This window comes from Silurus aristotelis (genome assembly GCF_946808225.1).
Source record: "Silurus aristotelis genome assembly, chromosome: 16".
NCBI classification, from domain to species: Eukaryota; Metazoa; Chordata; class Actinopteri; order Siluriformes; family Siluridae; genus Silurus; species Silurus aristotelis.
In genome coordinates, this window is record NC_139589.1 from 17,276,841 (window position 1) to 17,292,125 (window position 15,285).

Consider the following 15,285-nt stretch of genomic DNA (forward strand, 5'->3'; position numbering starts at 1 on the left):
TTCCCACCGGCACTCTCTCACCGGCTGCGCTTTTCTTCCCAAAGCGCATCGCGGATTCCCCCCCCCCCCCCCCCCCCTGCCGGTGTTCATTCTATGCTTTTGCTCAGCCCACGTTCCGCGCCGCCAAGCGCGGCTTTCGCCTCCCGTTCATCGCATAACATTTAATAACAAAAGGCATATGTGCACTAACTAACAGCAGAGATTCACCAGTATACAATACAACACCTGTAGCAGCTGTAAGGTTTGATTTTTCCGCCACTTCCGCGAGTTCTTCTGCGGCTGCACCGAGATAACCGACGTTAAATGGCAAATTTTCCCCCCTTGTGCTCGAGGTATCAGGGTTCAGCGACATAAAAAAAAGTCGACATAACCGATAAAAAGTGCTTAGAATAAGCGAGAATTTGGCGGTTCCACTTCAAAAACGTCGACTTAATAGGGTTGTCGAGGTAACCGAGGGCGAGATAACCGGGTTCCACTGTGTATTAACAACTATAGTGTTTACATTTTCATTTTCAGCATTGTGCACAAGTTATGGTTTGACAAAATATACTACAGCCTCTCTTAGTTTATTTTAATTAAATATAAACCTACACCCAAAAAATAATAAACACCAGAAAACAAAAAAAAAAGGACATAAAAATAACAGCAGTGTCAGAAATCACCTAAATCACATAATTTACCTATTAGTTTAGTGTTTTGTTTGTTAGTACTTGCCCACAAAACCTGCAAGCTTTATTTGGTTTTACTTCCAAAAGATATACAAACTAGTTGCCCAATTTAAACCCAAATGTCCCTGTCCAGACCAAGGCAATTATGAAGGAAAAGTATTGAACATAGTCTTTTTTATTTATTTAATCCTGAAAGAAAAAAAATCGCATACACTTGCACAAATATTTTCCTGTGTCCTGATTGGATCCCAGGCATAATAAATAACTCATGATTTGCTGAACTTGTTTTCCAATTAAGGACACAATGCCACTGTGTCATTCCTACTCAAACGCTACTACTTTTGTCTATGGAATATTTGTTTTCAAAAGGATGAAACAGACAGCATGCATAGCTGCATTCATGTGCATAAGGCATTGTTATTTTATCGTAATAAAAAAGCAACCATGATAATATTAGAGGCAAAAACTGTGACATTCCACCAAGCAGTTTAGATGTTTTGTTATAAAACACACAAATACTAAATATACTGTCAGGAATAATTAATGGTTTATTTCACTGCATTTTCTGCTTTCGTTGTTTGCAAAGAAAAAGTCACTCCCACAATAAGGGATTTAATTCCACCAAAGAATGCAATATTTAAAAAAAAAAACAATCAAAACAAATACTGAAAGAGTTTGTGAAATTAAAAAAGCTTTGCTGTGAATTACACTGGCAATCACATAATTGTAATTTGTGTTTTAGACAGCTAACAAAAGTTAAATAGAGAACTAGTAAACTTTCACTAGGGTCCAGCCCTTATCCTTACAGCCAAACCTATTTTTTTAGCTAGCTTGCTCTCTACTCTCTGTGCTCAGAAAGTTAAAAGCATGGGGTTGTCCTCCATCACCTTGCCTTTTAGTGAACTATACAAAAAAGTGACGTGGCCCATCTTTTTTTTTTTTTTTATCTAATACAATTTACATATTACCAAGGGGATTAGGGAGACTATCCTGGTCAGGATTGTGGAGGATCCAGAGCCTACCCCAGGATTAATATTAATCACTCATTTACACACTATTCACACACCCCTTCACACCTATGATGTAATTAGTGTAGCAAATCCACCTACTGGTTTGATGTGGGATGAAATTAGACAACCCAGAGAAAACAAAACATTTTGCTGATTAACGTATGCAACATTCAAGAGCCCAGATAACGACACCAAATGTTCTTTCAAACGTAGCTCGCTATAACACATCACAGAGATCAATTTTTTATATATAATTTAGAAATATAAAAACCATTACATTTAAAGAAAAACTTTTCCCCCATGACTCTTTCAAAACAAAGCTTCCTTTTCTTGCCATTTATATTGTCTATTAATAAAACTTGTGATTAAACATCTTGTTTGAAGTATTCATTTATATTTTAAACACTAAAGTAAAAAAAAATCATAAAATATAAAGCGCCACAAAGGATCACTATGATACATTGAATAAATTATCAAATAAAACCATTCATACAACATGATTTGTCAGAAATGCTAAGAACAACCTAAGAACAACCTAAGAACAGCCTTATAGTTTAAAACAAAAAAATCAATTTTGAATACAATAGAAGCATGCACACTACGAGTAACAGCTATACCTACTCTTTGTCACAGTTCTTTTCACATAAAAGGCAGGATTAAAACGACAACAATAAACAGTAGAGAAATTCAGAGTGAGATAATGATTGTAGAGTTGAATTAATGCTTTGTTGAATTGTACTAATGCTTAACTTTTTTTTATTTTATAAGAAGTTTTATCACTATCTCTCACCCTTTCTCTGTATGACTTGTATTTTCTTAAAAGAAAATAAAAATAAAAAATAAAAGCAGATTTCAGTGTCCTTTGCAGGTTACATACATAAAAAACAGCATCCAGTTCCATACCTCGCAAGACTGATACCATGTGCATGCATTAAAAGAAAGACTGAGGGATGAGAATATTCAGAGACCTCCCTTCTCCTCCAGCTTCTGGAACAGAGCCTGACTGCGCAGATGGGATTCTCTTTCTCCGTCTTTCCACACGATGAGCAGGTGATCAGCTGAGCAAGTGACCACTCCCTTCTTACCAAAACTCAGAAACATCTGTAATATAGAGATGCAGCAGCAAATGTCTTGTCAGCCATTTCAAACAAAGTAACAAAAAAATAGTGTTTTTTCCTTTCTCTGTAAACCATTAATCTTTAGTTATAGGTAGTGTTGCACGATTAATTGTATCGCAATCGCGATGTCTGCTTGTGAGTTTATATGAGGGTGTTGTGCCTAATTCCGACCCCCCTGGCTGAAGTCTACCCCCCCGGGACAGTACCGTCCTGTTTCCTGTAGATGGCAGAAAGTTCGGCCCAATGCTTCCCTGATCCTCAGACCAAACGTTAAATTTGCCAAAAACGTATAGTTTCCTGTAGATGGCAGTATAACTCAGTAATCATTTGCTTTTTAAACCCACATGCCTTGATTCTACCTCTTAAAAGAGTCACTAAAATGGGTCTGATACACCTGCACAAGTAATATTGTATGTGTAAGAACAAAAAGTTTAACAGATTTAATAATAATGATTGCAAAATTGCCTGAATTCAAGTATGTAAACACATACTGTATCTTAAACTTCAGCTGAAAAACAGGTAAATAATTAAATGAGCATAGGCAGTGGCAGGGCATACCCTATTTGTTTGAACAAAATGCTTCAAATATCTTATCTTTGTGCAAAATTATGTTTTTATTTATTGTTTAATTAAATTCAGATTTTCCTTGGAGGAAAAATGTTGACATTAATGCAAATGTTATTTCATTTTGTAAAAAAAATATTAATTTTGAAAACTTTTATAGTTTTACAAATACACATTTCAGCATTATCACTAATCTGTGTGCAATTACTTTGATAACCAATCGAGTGGTCGTATCGCAATATTGACCACAATGATCGCAACATGACATTTTTCCCCCAAATCGTGCAGCCCAAGTTATAGGCAATTATACATATATTTCATGGCAAAGTTTTACATACACCTAGGCAAAAGCTATTCAAAATCAAATTTTTAGGCCATGGCTGACTTTGACAGTGGTATGTTTGCTGGTTCGTGTCATGAATCTGTGTATAAAAGATTTAAAGATTGACAGTCGATAAGTGTTTGACCTTTAAGTCCTGTGCTCTTCAGGATTGAGAGTGTATTGTGTACCTGCACGGCTCCAGAGTGACCAATCAGGTCACCAACCAACTCAAGCGAGCACAGACCAGAAACTTCCAGAAGCTTCTTAGATGGAACACTACCCTGTTTACTGGATCTCCCAATGGTGCCGAACAAGCTGAAAAACCCTGATAGAGCGTTAGAGAGAGAGAGAGAGAGAGAGAGAGAGAGCGCGAGAGAGAGAGAGAGAGAGAGAGAGAGAGAGAGAGAGAGAGAGAGAGAGAGAAGCATGAGAAGTAAAAGGTGAATAATGCTTTAACAACTTTACATTTTGATTGCAAAAGGGTAATGTGCATGAGGTAGTTTTAGCTTCACAAACTGTATCCTGTAGATGTGTCAGTCTCACCTGAGGAGGCAGGCTCTGCAGGTAATGGAAGCTCTTGTAGCTCCCAGATCCTGACACTACCATCCTCAGAACAGGACATCACCTGTCTAAAAGAGAACACACACAAGCTCACAACTGGTGTTTCTCAGAATGGAATTTTTATATTCACTTTTTCTCCCATTTCACTTGGAATATAGATCGGTGGAAAAGAGAAACATCATTCAGTTTTTTTTTTTTCTAGTGAAAGTTTTAACTAAGTGGTCATTTAAAAAAATAAAAATAAAACAATAATAAATTTGTACCCATTGTGCAGCAGCGTGGTGTATAGGACATCAGAGTCGTGAGCAAACTTCCTATACGCCACTACTGTCTTCATCCTTGTGTTATACACAAACAACCCACTGCCCACTGCTGCAACTACATGCTATGTGCGACAGAGAGGGAGAAAGAGAGAGAGAGAGAGAGAGAGAGAGAGAGAGAGAGAGAAAGAGAGAGAGAGATAAAGAAGGAAAAAGAAAGAGAGACAGTAAGAAAGATATGCTGACCAGTTTTTAAAAATCCCAAATATAATCCAGTCACCAGTGGAATAAAGCCCCACCTCTCCATTTGAGTACAGGTGCTGGATGGATGCTTCACTCTGTTTCTGCTGACCCATTCTAATCTCTGATTGGCTCTCTCGATCTGGTTCCTCCCATAAAATCCGCTCATAAGCCTGGATTGTCCAGTCTAGGGTATCCCAGAGAATGACCTCTCCGATGTGAGAGCCACTAGCAAATAAGTCATCTAGCAACCCAGAAAAAAAGAAATGGTTACAGCAAAAATACAAGGACTTAACCTATGAAATATTTACGTTTCCAAATCAGGTGAATTAATGCAATAAACTTTCCATCTCATAGAAGCTTTGATTTCTATGAAGACCACATGTTATTTTTTTTATTTCATTTCATCTTCTCCCGCTTATCCGTAATTCGGGTCGCGGGGGCAGCAGTCTAAGCAGATTCCCCAGACCCTTCTCCACTTCTTCCCCCGCCTTCGACTGCTGCCCAATCCTCTCAGCACCGGTCCCTTACGGTCCCTCCTGCAGGTGGTGAGCCCACGGGAAGGCGGCCCCACGTCGCTCCGACGTCACGGTCCTTGGTTTATTTATCTCGTAAGGGTCGCCTGGAGCATAGCGGGTTAAGGGCCTTGCTCAAGGGCCCAAGAGTGGCAGCTTGGCGATACCGGGGCTTGAACCCCCGGCCTTCCGATCGGTAACCCAGCGCCTTAACCGCTGGAGCCACCACTCCCCCTACCACATGTTATCATTTGTCTAATTTTAAAGTATTGGGACACCTGACTTTTCCAGCCATATTAGGTTCTTCCTCAAACTGTTATCACAAACGTTGGTATAGGATCGGTTGCCTTTGGGTGTAGTAGCATTATATTTTCTCTTCAATTAAACTAGAAAACCAAAACCTGTGTGCAAAGCAGGATATGGTTCATATTGGTTGGAATGGAAGATCTTGCATGGCCTGCTATAGAGCTCTGACCTCAACCATAATGAACCGCTTTGGGATGATTCAGAACGCTGACTGCACCCCAGGCCTCCTCAACCTACATCAGTAGCTGACTTTCTGACACCTTTGTGATCCCTGTGCACAGATCTCCACAAGATTACTCTAAAACCTTGTGAAACATTTCCCCAGAAGAGTGGTGGTTATTAAAATAGCCATTGGGGACTAAATGTAAAGTGGGATGCTTACAAAAAAAAAAACCCACACAGATTGTATGGTCAGGTGTCCACAAAACTTCATATATTTTATATTTAAAGTGAATCCGGAAAATATATGTTTTATGGCTTGTTATTGTACAGCCATAAAAGTATTAATACGCAACCTAAATATAATTCCATGCTTACTACTCTGGTGTCTCATAAAAGATGAATGTGGTGTCTAGTGGCATAAATGCATGTTTATTGGCTCACCGTTGACTCTGATGAGTGTCCGGATCGTGTCTTGGTGGTCAGTCAGATGTTGAATAGCCACGATCGACTTTTCAGGTTCAGACAAATTTAGCTTAAAGATTACTAAAATAAAAGATTTAATTATTGGTCAACAGATCAACCTAGTAGAATAAAAGCATTCAAAAGAAAAACTATTAAAACATATTGGTATAACACAACAAATAATATTTGTAATGAACCTATATTACAGTATATATATATATATATATATATATATATATATATATATATATATATATATATATATATATATATATATATATATATATAATATATATATAATATATATATATAAACCTAGAGACTGAGATCAGCAAAAAATTTTCATTAGTGTTCTGACACTAATAACCATACAACAGTCATTACCCAATAGCTGCTAGCCTGCATCTGCATTTTAAGCATTTAGTAGTTGTTCCTCATGAAATACTCAATGAGTGTTTAATAACTGAACAGCAATGTCAGTCAGAAATGTATGAATACACTTTATGGTTTTATGATCAAATATGCATTTGACAAGACATTTCTATCAGAGAAGAAATATATTTTTTTTTTTATATTTTTTTTATATTTTTTATCAGTTATTAAACACATTGAGTATTTGATAAGGAACAAATACACAACTACTAATTGATGCAGTTCTCTATGCAGTACAGTGCTTAAAATGCAGATGCAGGCTAGCAGCTATTGGGTAATGACTGTTGTATGGTTATTGGTTTTCTGAACACTGATGAATATTTTGATTTAAGTGCTGATCTCAGTCTCTAGAATCTATTTCACTAAACTAAATCCATGGACCCAACCTGCTATATGTCAATAAGACCTGCTTAAAATGCATATCTGTATATCCTAAAATGCACCCGAAATATCTGCAGCACCTGCATGAGGCAATCATGTCGATATGGACCAAAACCTCAAGGTAGAGTATTTCATTTCCAACATCTTATGGAATCTATGCCACAAAAAACTGAGGCTGTTTTGAGAGCAGAAGGCCCTACCCATTCTTAGTATAATATTTCTAATAAACTTCTTTATGAGTGTATAACACAATTTGATTTGGTGTTTGAAAACTATTAATGTGGTTGTCTGCATGAAGGCACACTGTGATTTGTAATTAATCACAAACATATATATAGAAAAAACTATTATGCGCTTTGACAGTAAACATATTCATTTCTTTAACTAGTCCTGGTAATTTCACATTTCACAAAGTAATATTTCAAAGCATCAAACCTATTCAAATCATTAATTTTTAATTACTCCCAGAATAAACTTCAGATTTAATCAATAATTTTTATTGACTAATGTATTAAAATAAAAAATTAATTCCAACAAATAAATTATTGCGCATTTAGTGCCTGTCAATAGTTTAGAAACATCTAGTCTTTTAACGTTTTTGAGACACATGTTCCTTTTGTTTATATGCAACAAACTAGTTAAAGGCAAAAAACACAAGATTTGTACAGTAAATGACACGGATTGGTCTTGAACAAATGAGTCCAATGTTTGGCTCTAATAGAAGAGCTTATGTAAGATAGAGAACAGGAGAGAAGATTGTAAGCAGACTGCCTCACACCCACAATCAGACATGAAGGTGGAAGCTTAATGGTTTGGGGTTGTTTTGGAGCAGTGAATAACTAATTGGAGACTAATTCCAGGTGACAGGAATAATGAACCAACATGGAGATCATACCATACTTCCATGGCATGCAATTAGGTCTGGACTGCAGCTAATTGAAGCAATTTTATCATACAACAAGATGAGCCGAAGCATATGTCCAAACATTTTAAACATTATTTAAAGAGCAAACATTCAGCTGGAGCATTTGCTCTCAAGGATTGAGTGAGCTGCCAGTCATTGGACCTGAATCCTATTGAACTGCTCTGGGATTAACTGGATCGCATAGTCAGAAAGAAACATCCAACTAGTAAAAAATTAAATTGGAACGTTTTTTACAAGAGGCACGACAAATTATTTCAGCCAAATGGAGAAACCATTTGTCTGGATGCGAGGAGTGTGTAAAGATGTTATTCATGATAAGGGAAGATTTTACATTGACAAAGTTGTATATTTACATTGTACATGTAGTCTGTACATTAATCAATTTGTCTGGTAAATCTATAGATTATTAAATTACCAACGTTTGTTGCATATAAACAAAAGGAATATGCATGTCATTCATACATAGTCATTCATTGTTTTTGAGAAACACATGCATATTCCTTTTGTTTATATGCAACAAACTTTGGATTCCAACGTTTTTGACAGGCACTGCAATTGTTGAAGCAGATTTAGAGTGCAGCACCATCAACAGGGGTATTGAGTGTTTAAAGCTTACACACTGCTCCTTTCACAAATTAAGTGTCAAAAGAAATACTTTTCGTTTATGCTAGATAAAAAAAAAAAACAGTAAACTCATTGTAATGCGTCTTACCAATCTCTTTGTCAATGGCAGCAGCAACACAGCATTTGGGCAAATCCACCAAGGCAGTGATGCCTTTATAAAGAAACAAACAAACCATCAGGAACAAGTGCAATTCATTTTCTACAACAGCGTGTGTGTGTGTGTGTGTGTGTGCGTGTGCGTGTGCGGCGCACATACCTAAGTCTCTGTAATGTACAGTCTTACACTGTAGTTGAAAGTCTCTATCCCACACACACAGTTCATTGCCTCCAGATAAAAACACATCCAGAAGATCCAACACCAACACACACTGTTGAAAAGAGCACCAACATGCAATAAAAAAAAATATATATATATATATATATTTTTTTTTTAAACGAATCCTATTTTATTATGGTTAAAGCAGTCTCATGTTCATATTCAAAACAAAACCATACCTAACGCATGACCAAAATCCTCCTGACATTTGAAATACAGTCAGATGATTTAGAAACTAGTTAAACTTTGTATAGATCAAAACAGTGTACCTTAACAGAAGACTGTAGATTGGACACAGAGTGCAGTCTGTGCCCTGTGTCAGCATCCCACAGCTACATCAGTGTTAAGGAGCGTACAATACACTCCAATGCAAGATAATACAGAAATAAATGAGGGTGTGTATATATTAGGGCTGTCAAAATTAACACGTTAATAAAGCATTAATGCAAATTCACTTCAACTGCACTAATTTTTATTAACAAGCAATTAATGCACCACACAATTTTCTTTGACTATTTTTCAAAAAATATATAAATAATAAATATAAAAGAGGTGAAATTAAAACATTTAAGACAACATATTTATTCATGACATCCTTTCTTTACTCTTTTCTTTAAAAATCTTTTTAAATCAGCCAACCTTTTTTTTTTTTTACTTATTATCAGAGTATTTAAAACTTGAAAAGTATTAATTTAAGGTAATTGAATAAAAATGTGTGATTAAGTTGATTAATCACAAGACAATCTCATTACAATCATCCGATTAATCACAATTAAATATTTTTAACAATTGACAGCCCTTGGAGGTGTGTGTGTGTATATATGCACATATCCATATAAGGATACACACATCATGCGGTCTGATGAAGCTGTTATAAGAACTGTGAGGGATTTTTCTGTGCTGGTAAACGTGTACGCCGTCAATGCGGTGATCTGTTGAGTATGAGCTCGTAATTCTACCAGCCGCTCTCCAGTCTGTAACACAATTAAACACAGACAGACACACACACACATAGCATTTAAACACTTATTTTTCCTCTTCTTGCATTTTGGAATTTGGAAAAGAAGTTTTTAACATTTTTATTTGCTCATCATCAAAAGAATACTTTACTTCTATATCTAAAAGTTACAAATTGCTTTTGTGCAAATATCACAATAACTAGTTATGCAACTATTGTCATCTTTAGGTGATTTGTCTTGCAGTTATCTTTTAAAACGATCCTGAGCTAAGAAACTTTAACTAATTTGACCAACTGCATAATTTGCATCATTGAATCATCTCTGAATCAATGTCTCTGGGGTCTAATTTAAAAGGTGCCAAGCTTAAAATCTCATATATACAGGTAAAGGTACCCACCTCAACATTCCACACAAGCACCATTCCATCATCCCCTGCTGATGCAAATCTGAAACACAAACAAAAACAAAGCAAAGGTCTGTTTTCAACACATATATGCCAAATGTCATGTCCCCAGCCAATATCATCGGTAAGAGTATGCACAGACACACACAGACACACTCAGACACACACACACACACACAGACACAGACACACACACACACACACACACACACACACACACACACACACACACACACACACACAAATACACAGAAAACAAAGTTGTAGTTAGATTTTGTATCTACTCTGAGACAATTGGTGTAATGTGAAGTACAAGATTAAGTTCTCAAAACACATACACTTCATAATTAAAGATGTATAGACATCACCATTATAACCATATGCACTTGCTGAACATCCCATTCCAGATTTAGTCCCTTTTGCTGTTATAATAACCTCCACTTGATTTCGGAGAGTATTTGTAGGCATCTGTGAGCATTATGCACAATTTATTTATTACCATTAGTGAGGTTAGGAACTGATAGTGGGTGAGGAGGCCTAGGGGGCAATTGTTGCTCCAATTCATCCAACAGGTGTTTAATAGGGTTGAGATTACGAGTCTGTGCAGGCCCCTGGAGTTGTTCCTCAACTGGGCAAATCATATTGTTTCAGACCTTGATAGGGACATTGTCTTGCTGTTGTATTTTGACCCCCTATTTTTCTATTACAATATCATTAATGCTACATCATAAACAGTCGTCCTATAAAACTGTGTGCTTCCAACTTTGATAGAAACAGTTTGGGGAAAACTCCCGTGGAGATGAGATGTTCAGGGGTCAACAAATCTTACACATAGTGAAGTTCAAGTTCAGCGGACATAGTCAGGATCAGCTGAGGAGATGAGTGTGAGAAAGAGAGACGGGGAGATGGAAAGGATTGTTTACCTGAATTCATCGATTTGCACCAGAAATCGAACAATGTCATAATGGCCTCTGAGCACCTGCAGTTCGGTGTAACAATTTTTGGGCTGTTCTTCTCCCATACAAAGGGCAGCACATCGGTTCTGTATCACACAAAGTGCAATCCAGCATTGATCAGGATTCACGCCACCACCTTTATATCAAACGTATGTTATACACATCATTTTAAAGTGGTCTGAATTAGGTGGGAGTTTATCTCATTAAGGAAGCTTCCCATAGAGGCAAGATCACTGTAAAACTGAACTCAATTGAGCCCAAGTCTTTTTGTATTGTTATAAACTGAGCATAAAATGAAAGATCTTCACAATTTTCACTTTTCCTAACCTACTTAATATTATTTATTATAGAATATCAATACAGCAGTAAGTGCTACCCTGAATCAGTTTCAGTTGCTTAGAAAAAAAATAAATAAACGACTTATGAAACCAGGTCACATTCACATTATGTGCCAGACAATTAAGATTCAACACACATAAATGTGAATCAGAAGAGAGAAATTAATTATTAAATTGAGGAATGGACCTCAATTTGGTCTTAGATGTTATTCGGGTTACTGAGGACTGCCAGTCAGCTTAAACAATTCCTCCAAATTTCCTCTGACTGTTGTTTTCCATATTCTTCTCCTTAAACGCTACAGATGTAAGTGTGGAAAAATCACAAGAAATCAGCTCAGTCTGAAATACTCAAAGCAGTCTTTGTGGCACATCTTTGCAACATTCAAATTTTTGGCCCATTTTGATATGCACAGTGTACATTAATTAAAGCTCTTAACCTGTTTCTGCATGATTTCATTCAGTGAGCTGCTGAATATACAATTGGCTGACTGGAGATTTGCATAAGTTTTTGCATACAGCTGTGACTGTACATGTGTAGAAATATTAAATAACAAAATCTTAATAAGACTGCTTGTCTTATCTCCTCTCTCTCAAACCCACGTACTTCTTAATCCCATATAGTTACACTGTCATTATTACCTCAGCAGAGCCATGTGGGCCGCGAGTACCAAGAATCCAGCGAAGCATCACACACTGCTTTTATAGAAATACACCAGGTTCTGAAATGACAGAAATATTTGATTTTGTACTTAAATGCCTTTTAATGAAACAGGTAATGCTCAGTACAGTCCTTCCACTCTCACACTACACTCCAGAAAAGACTTTTTCAGATTAGAGGACGTGTCATTATGTTTTATCCCCATTAAAAGGAATTCTTCTCATATTTCATAGTGTTTTATAGGCAAACATTAAGTATAATTATACAAATATATATAATTACATAAAATAACTCATAAGGTAACAAATCCAGGACAATCTTGAATACCCTGGATCAATCTGATATTAGGGAGCTCTGGTAGTAGAGGTTCTCATTATTTTTTTCTTTATTTTTATAATCGTCAACATTATACATTAATACTGAAGACATCCAAAATTTGAAAGAACCCATAAGGAATTATGCAGAATCCATAATGTTTTATATTTTAGATTGTCCAAGTAGCTACCTTCATGCCAGTCTCTCATCAGATTCACAAGTCTCTTGGAATAGTTTTCAATTCACAGGTCTCTTGTCAAGAGTTCATTTGTGAAATTCCTTTTCTTTTTTTTAATGTGCTTCAGACAATCAGTTGTGTGCAGAAGAAAGAGTGATTGCAGAGTCTTATTGGTACTTCTACGACTACTGTACAAATCCATATTGTGGCAAGAAACACTTAGTTAAGTAAAGAGAAAATACAGTCCATCATTACCTCAAGAAATGAAGATACTCAATTAAAAAAAAAATATCAAGAACTTTATATGTATACCGAAGTGCAGTTTCCAAAACCCTATAAATAAAACAGGCTCTCATGAGGACCCTTCCAGAAAAGAAGGACCAAGAGCTACCTCTGCTGCAGAGAATAAGTTTCTTAGAATTACCAGCCTCAGATACTGCCCAATTACATAAATGCTTCCCAGAGTTCAAGTAGCAGACATATTTAAACATGCACTGTATAGGGGAACAGTTTGAGCCAGGCCTGCATAGTCCAAATGCAACAAAAACACAAGGAATAGACATTAAATCAGTGAAAACTGTCCTTTGGTCTTAAGAGTCAAAAGTTCTTGAGATTTTTTAGCTTAACAGAGCTTAATTTCTTGAAGTTATGATGGACTGTCTTTTCTCTTTGCTTTACTGAGTGTTTCTTGCCACAATATGGATTTGTACAGTAGTTGTAGTGGCACTCAACACCTTTGGGAACTCAAGACTGTTGAAAAAAACCATTCCAGGTGACTTTTCATGATGCTGACTGCATTAATACCAAGAATGCAAAGCTGTCTTCAAAACAAAAAGCTACTGAATGTCTGGTCCTAAAGCATTTCCGGTGGCGCCATTTCCAAAGCAAAACAAAATGAATAACACATACTTTTCAAGTTTAGCTTAACAGTTATATATTTATTAAAGCTGAAAATAAATGATAAAGTGGAACTACCGGAGCCCTTAAATCAGACATTGAGCTGACAACTTTTCATTCAGAACATTAAAAGTTTACGGTATCCACACGTGTATTATTATCTAGTTGAGACCGAGTGTGTCTACACGAGAGGAGCGGTAAAGATTTATCATAGTCTGGATTTGGTCATACAACGTGGATTATGTTTATCTTGTGTTTGGTGAGGGTTGAAGCAAGTTAAAAACGTCCTCGGGATGGTTCATTGCTATAGTAACCAGGTGTTATTAGTGTGCAGTTATTAGTGCGTATTGCACATGCATGGTCTGTTAAGTGTGTATGTCTATGTTAATATTAAAGCACATTGCTTACTGAATAAAAATAAAAAATAAATGTAAAGTTATAAACTATGTATTGCAACTTTAAATAAGATCTGGAGATAATACCACGAGAACAGTGATTTGGAATAACGGGGAAAAAAACAGTCTGTGCGAGATGCAGTATTTAATCCACGGTGTCTAATGTATGAATTTCACCTCCAGATATTTAATAAACCATGTGTTGATTTCTCTAGCTCCTTCTCGGTGTCCTACCTGCAGTGGTGAACCAATCAGCAGAACAATGCCAAGAAGTTCTTGGCATTGATTCAAGTCTTATGGGGGTCCCAAGTTGTTGTGTAATTCAAATATTTTTTACTAAAATAATCTATAAATATAAATATGATCTATAAATACCCTAATGCCTTATGGGGGGTCGCAGATCCCCCCCTCAATTCGAGCAATGCCAAGAACCCAGGAACAGAGAAGCTTGCGTATGACACCAATTACAAAATTAATTGTGTTCCATCATAATTTATTGCACACAATTATTTCATACGTTTTAAAATGATCCGATTAGGTAGACAGCAAGTTAGTTCCTGGTCTGAGAGTTAGTTGGTCTATAAACAACATGGTCCTAGTTTTAATTTTAACATTTCTAATCGCAAGATCACTGCGTATAATCCCAGTAATGTTTTCAGTATGCGCGATAACTGACCAAAGACGAATGGCTACTGGAATTGTGTGTGTGTGTGTGTGTGTGTGTATGTGTGTGTGTATATATATATATATATATATATATATATATATATATATATATATATATATATATATATATATATATATATAAAAGAATGAAAGCGAGTATACAGTAGGATCAAGGCACTGTTTACATGGCAAATATACACTGTTCACATGTTTACTATATACACTGTTTACTCTCTCTCTCTCTCTCTCTCTCTCTCTCTCTCTCTCTCTCTCTCTCTCTCTATATATATATATATATATATATATATATATATATATATATATATATAAGTATAAGTATAAGTATAGGATCAAAGCACTGTTTACAGCACTGTTTTATGAAGACTTGAACACTGCAAGCTCCAGGAACAAACACACACATACACACACCTTCACCTTTAAATCTGTAGACAGTCATCCAGCGCCTGTTTCATAGAAGCCGGAGAGTGTCAGTTATCCACTCACATTTTCAACCACTGTTTTAAAATGAAATAAACGACAGACTCAACAGGAGCGCAATAAAACTACCGAGTCCAAATTTCCTGGATTTCTCAGCATTGTGGTTCTCCTGCATTTGCCACAATAGTCGCCATGTTTTTCAAAATAAAAGCCCGT

The 15,285-nt window shown here is 36.3% G+C and overlaps 1 protein-coding gene and 1 long non-coding RNA gene across 4 annotated transcripts; one reads left to right on the forward strand and one right to left on the reverse strand.

Moving 5' to 3' along the window:
- The first annotated feature begins 555 nt into the window (after positions 1-555).
- Positions 556-1,805, forward strand: LOC310739388. The gene is made up of 2 exons (XR_014537367.1): positions 556-1,455; positions 1,495-1,805. It is a non-coding gene; the product is annotated as an uncharacterized lncRNA (long non-coding RNA).
- Positions 1,194-15,285, reverse strand: wdr41 (WD repeat domain 41). Of its 3 annotated transcripts, none has more exons than XM_083565205.1 (14): positions 15,061-15,285; positions 12,162-12,241; positions 11,152-11,270; positions 10,223-10,271; positions 9,712-9,840; positions 9,136-9,198; positions 8,807-8,918; positions 8,639-8,701; positions 6,168-6,269; positions 4,803-4,987; positions 4,507-4,628; positions 4,226-4,311; positions 3,871-4,007; positions 1,194-2,779 (listed from the first exon to the last, which is right to left on the reverse strand). In XM_083565205.1, exons 2-14 carry the CDS (start codon positions 12,207-12,209, stop codon positions 2,639-2,641), a joined length of 1,356 nt encoding a protein of 451 aa, XP_083421331.1. In that variant the 5' UTR covers positions 12,210-12,241; positions 15,061-15,285; the 3' UTR covers positions 1,194-2,638. The 3 variants fall into 3 exon arrangements, with proteins under 3 accessions (XP_083421331.1, XP_083421330.1, XP_083421332.1); XM_083565204.1 differs by having other exon boundaries at positions 15,067-15,283; XM_083565206.1 differs by lacking the exon at positions 15,061-15,285 and adding an exon at positions 14,200-14,576.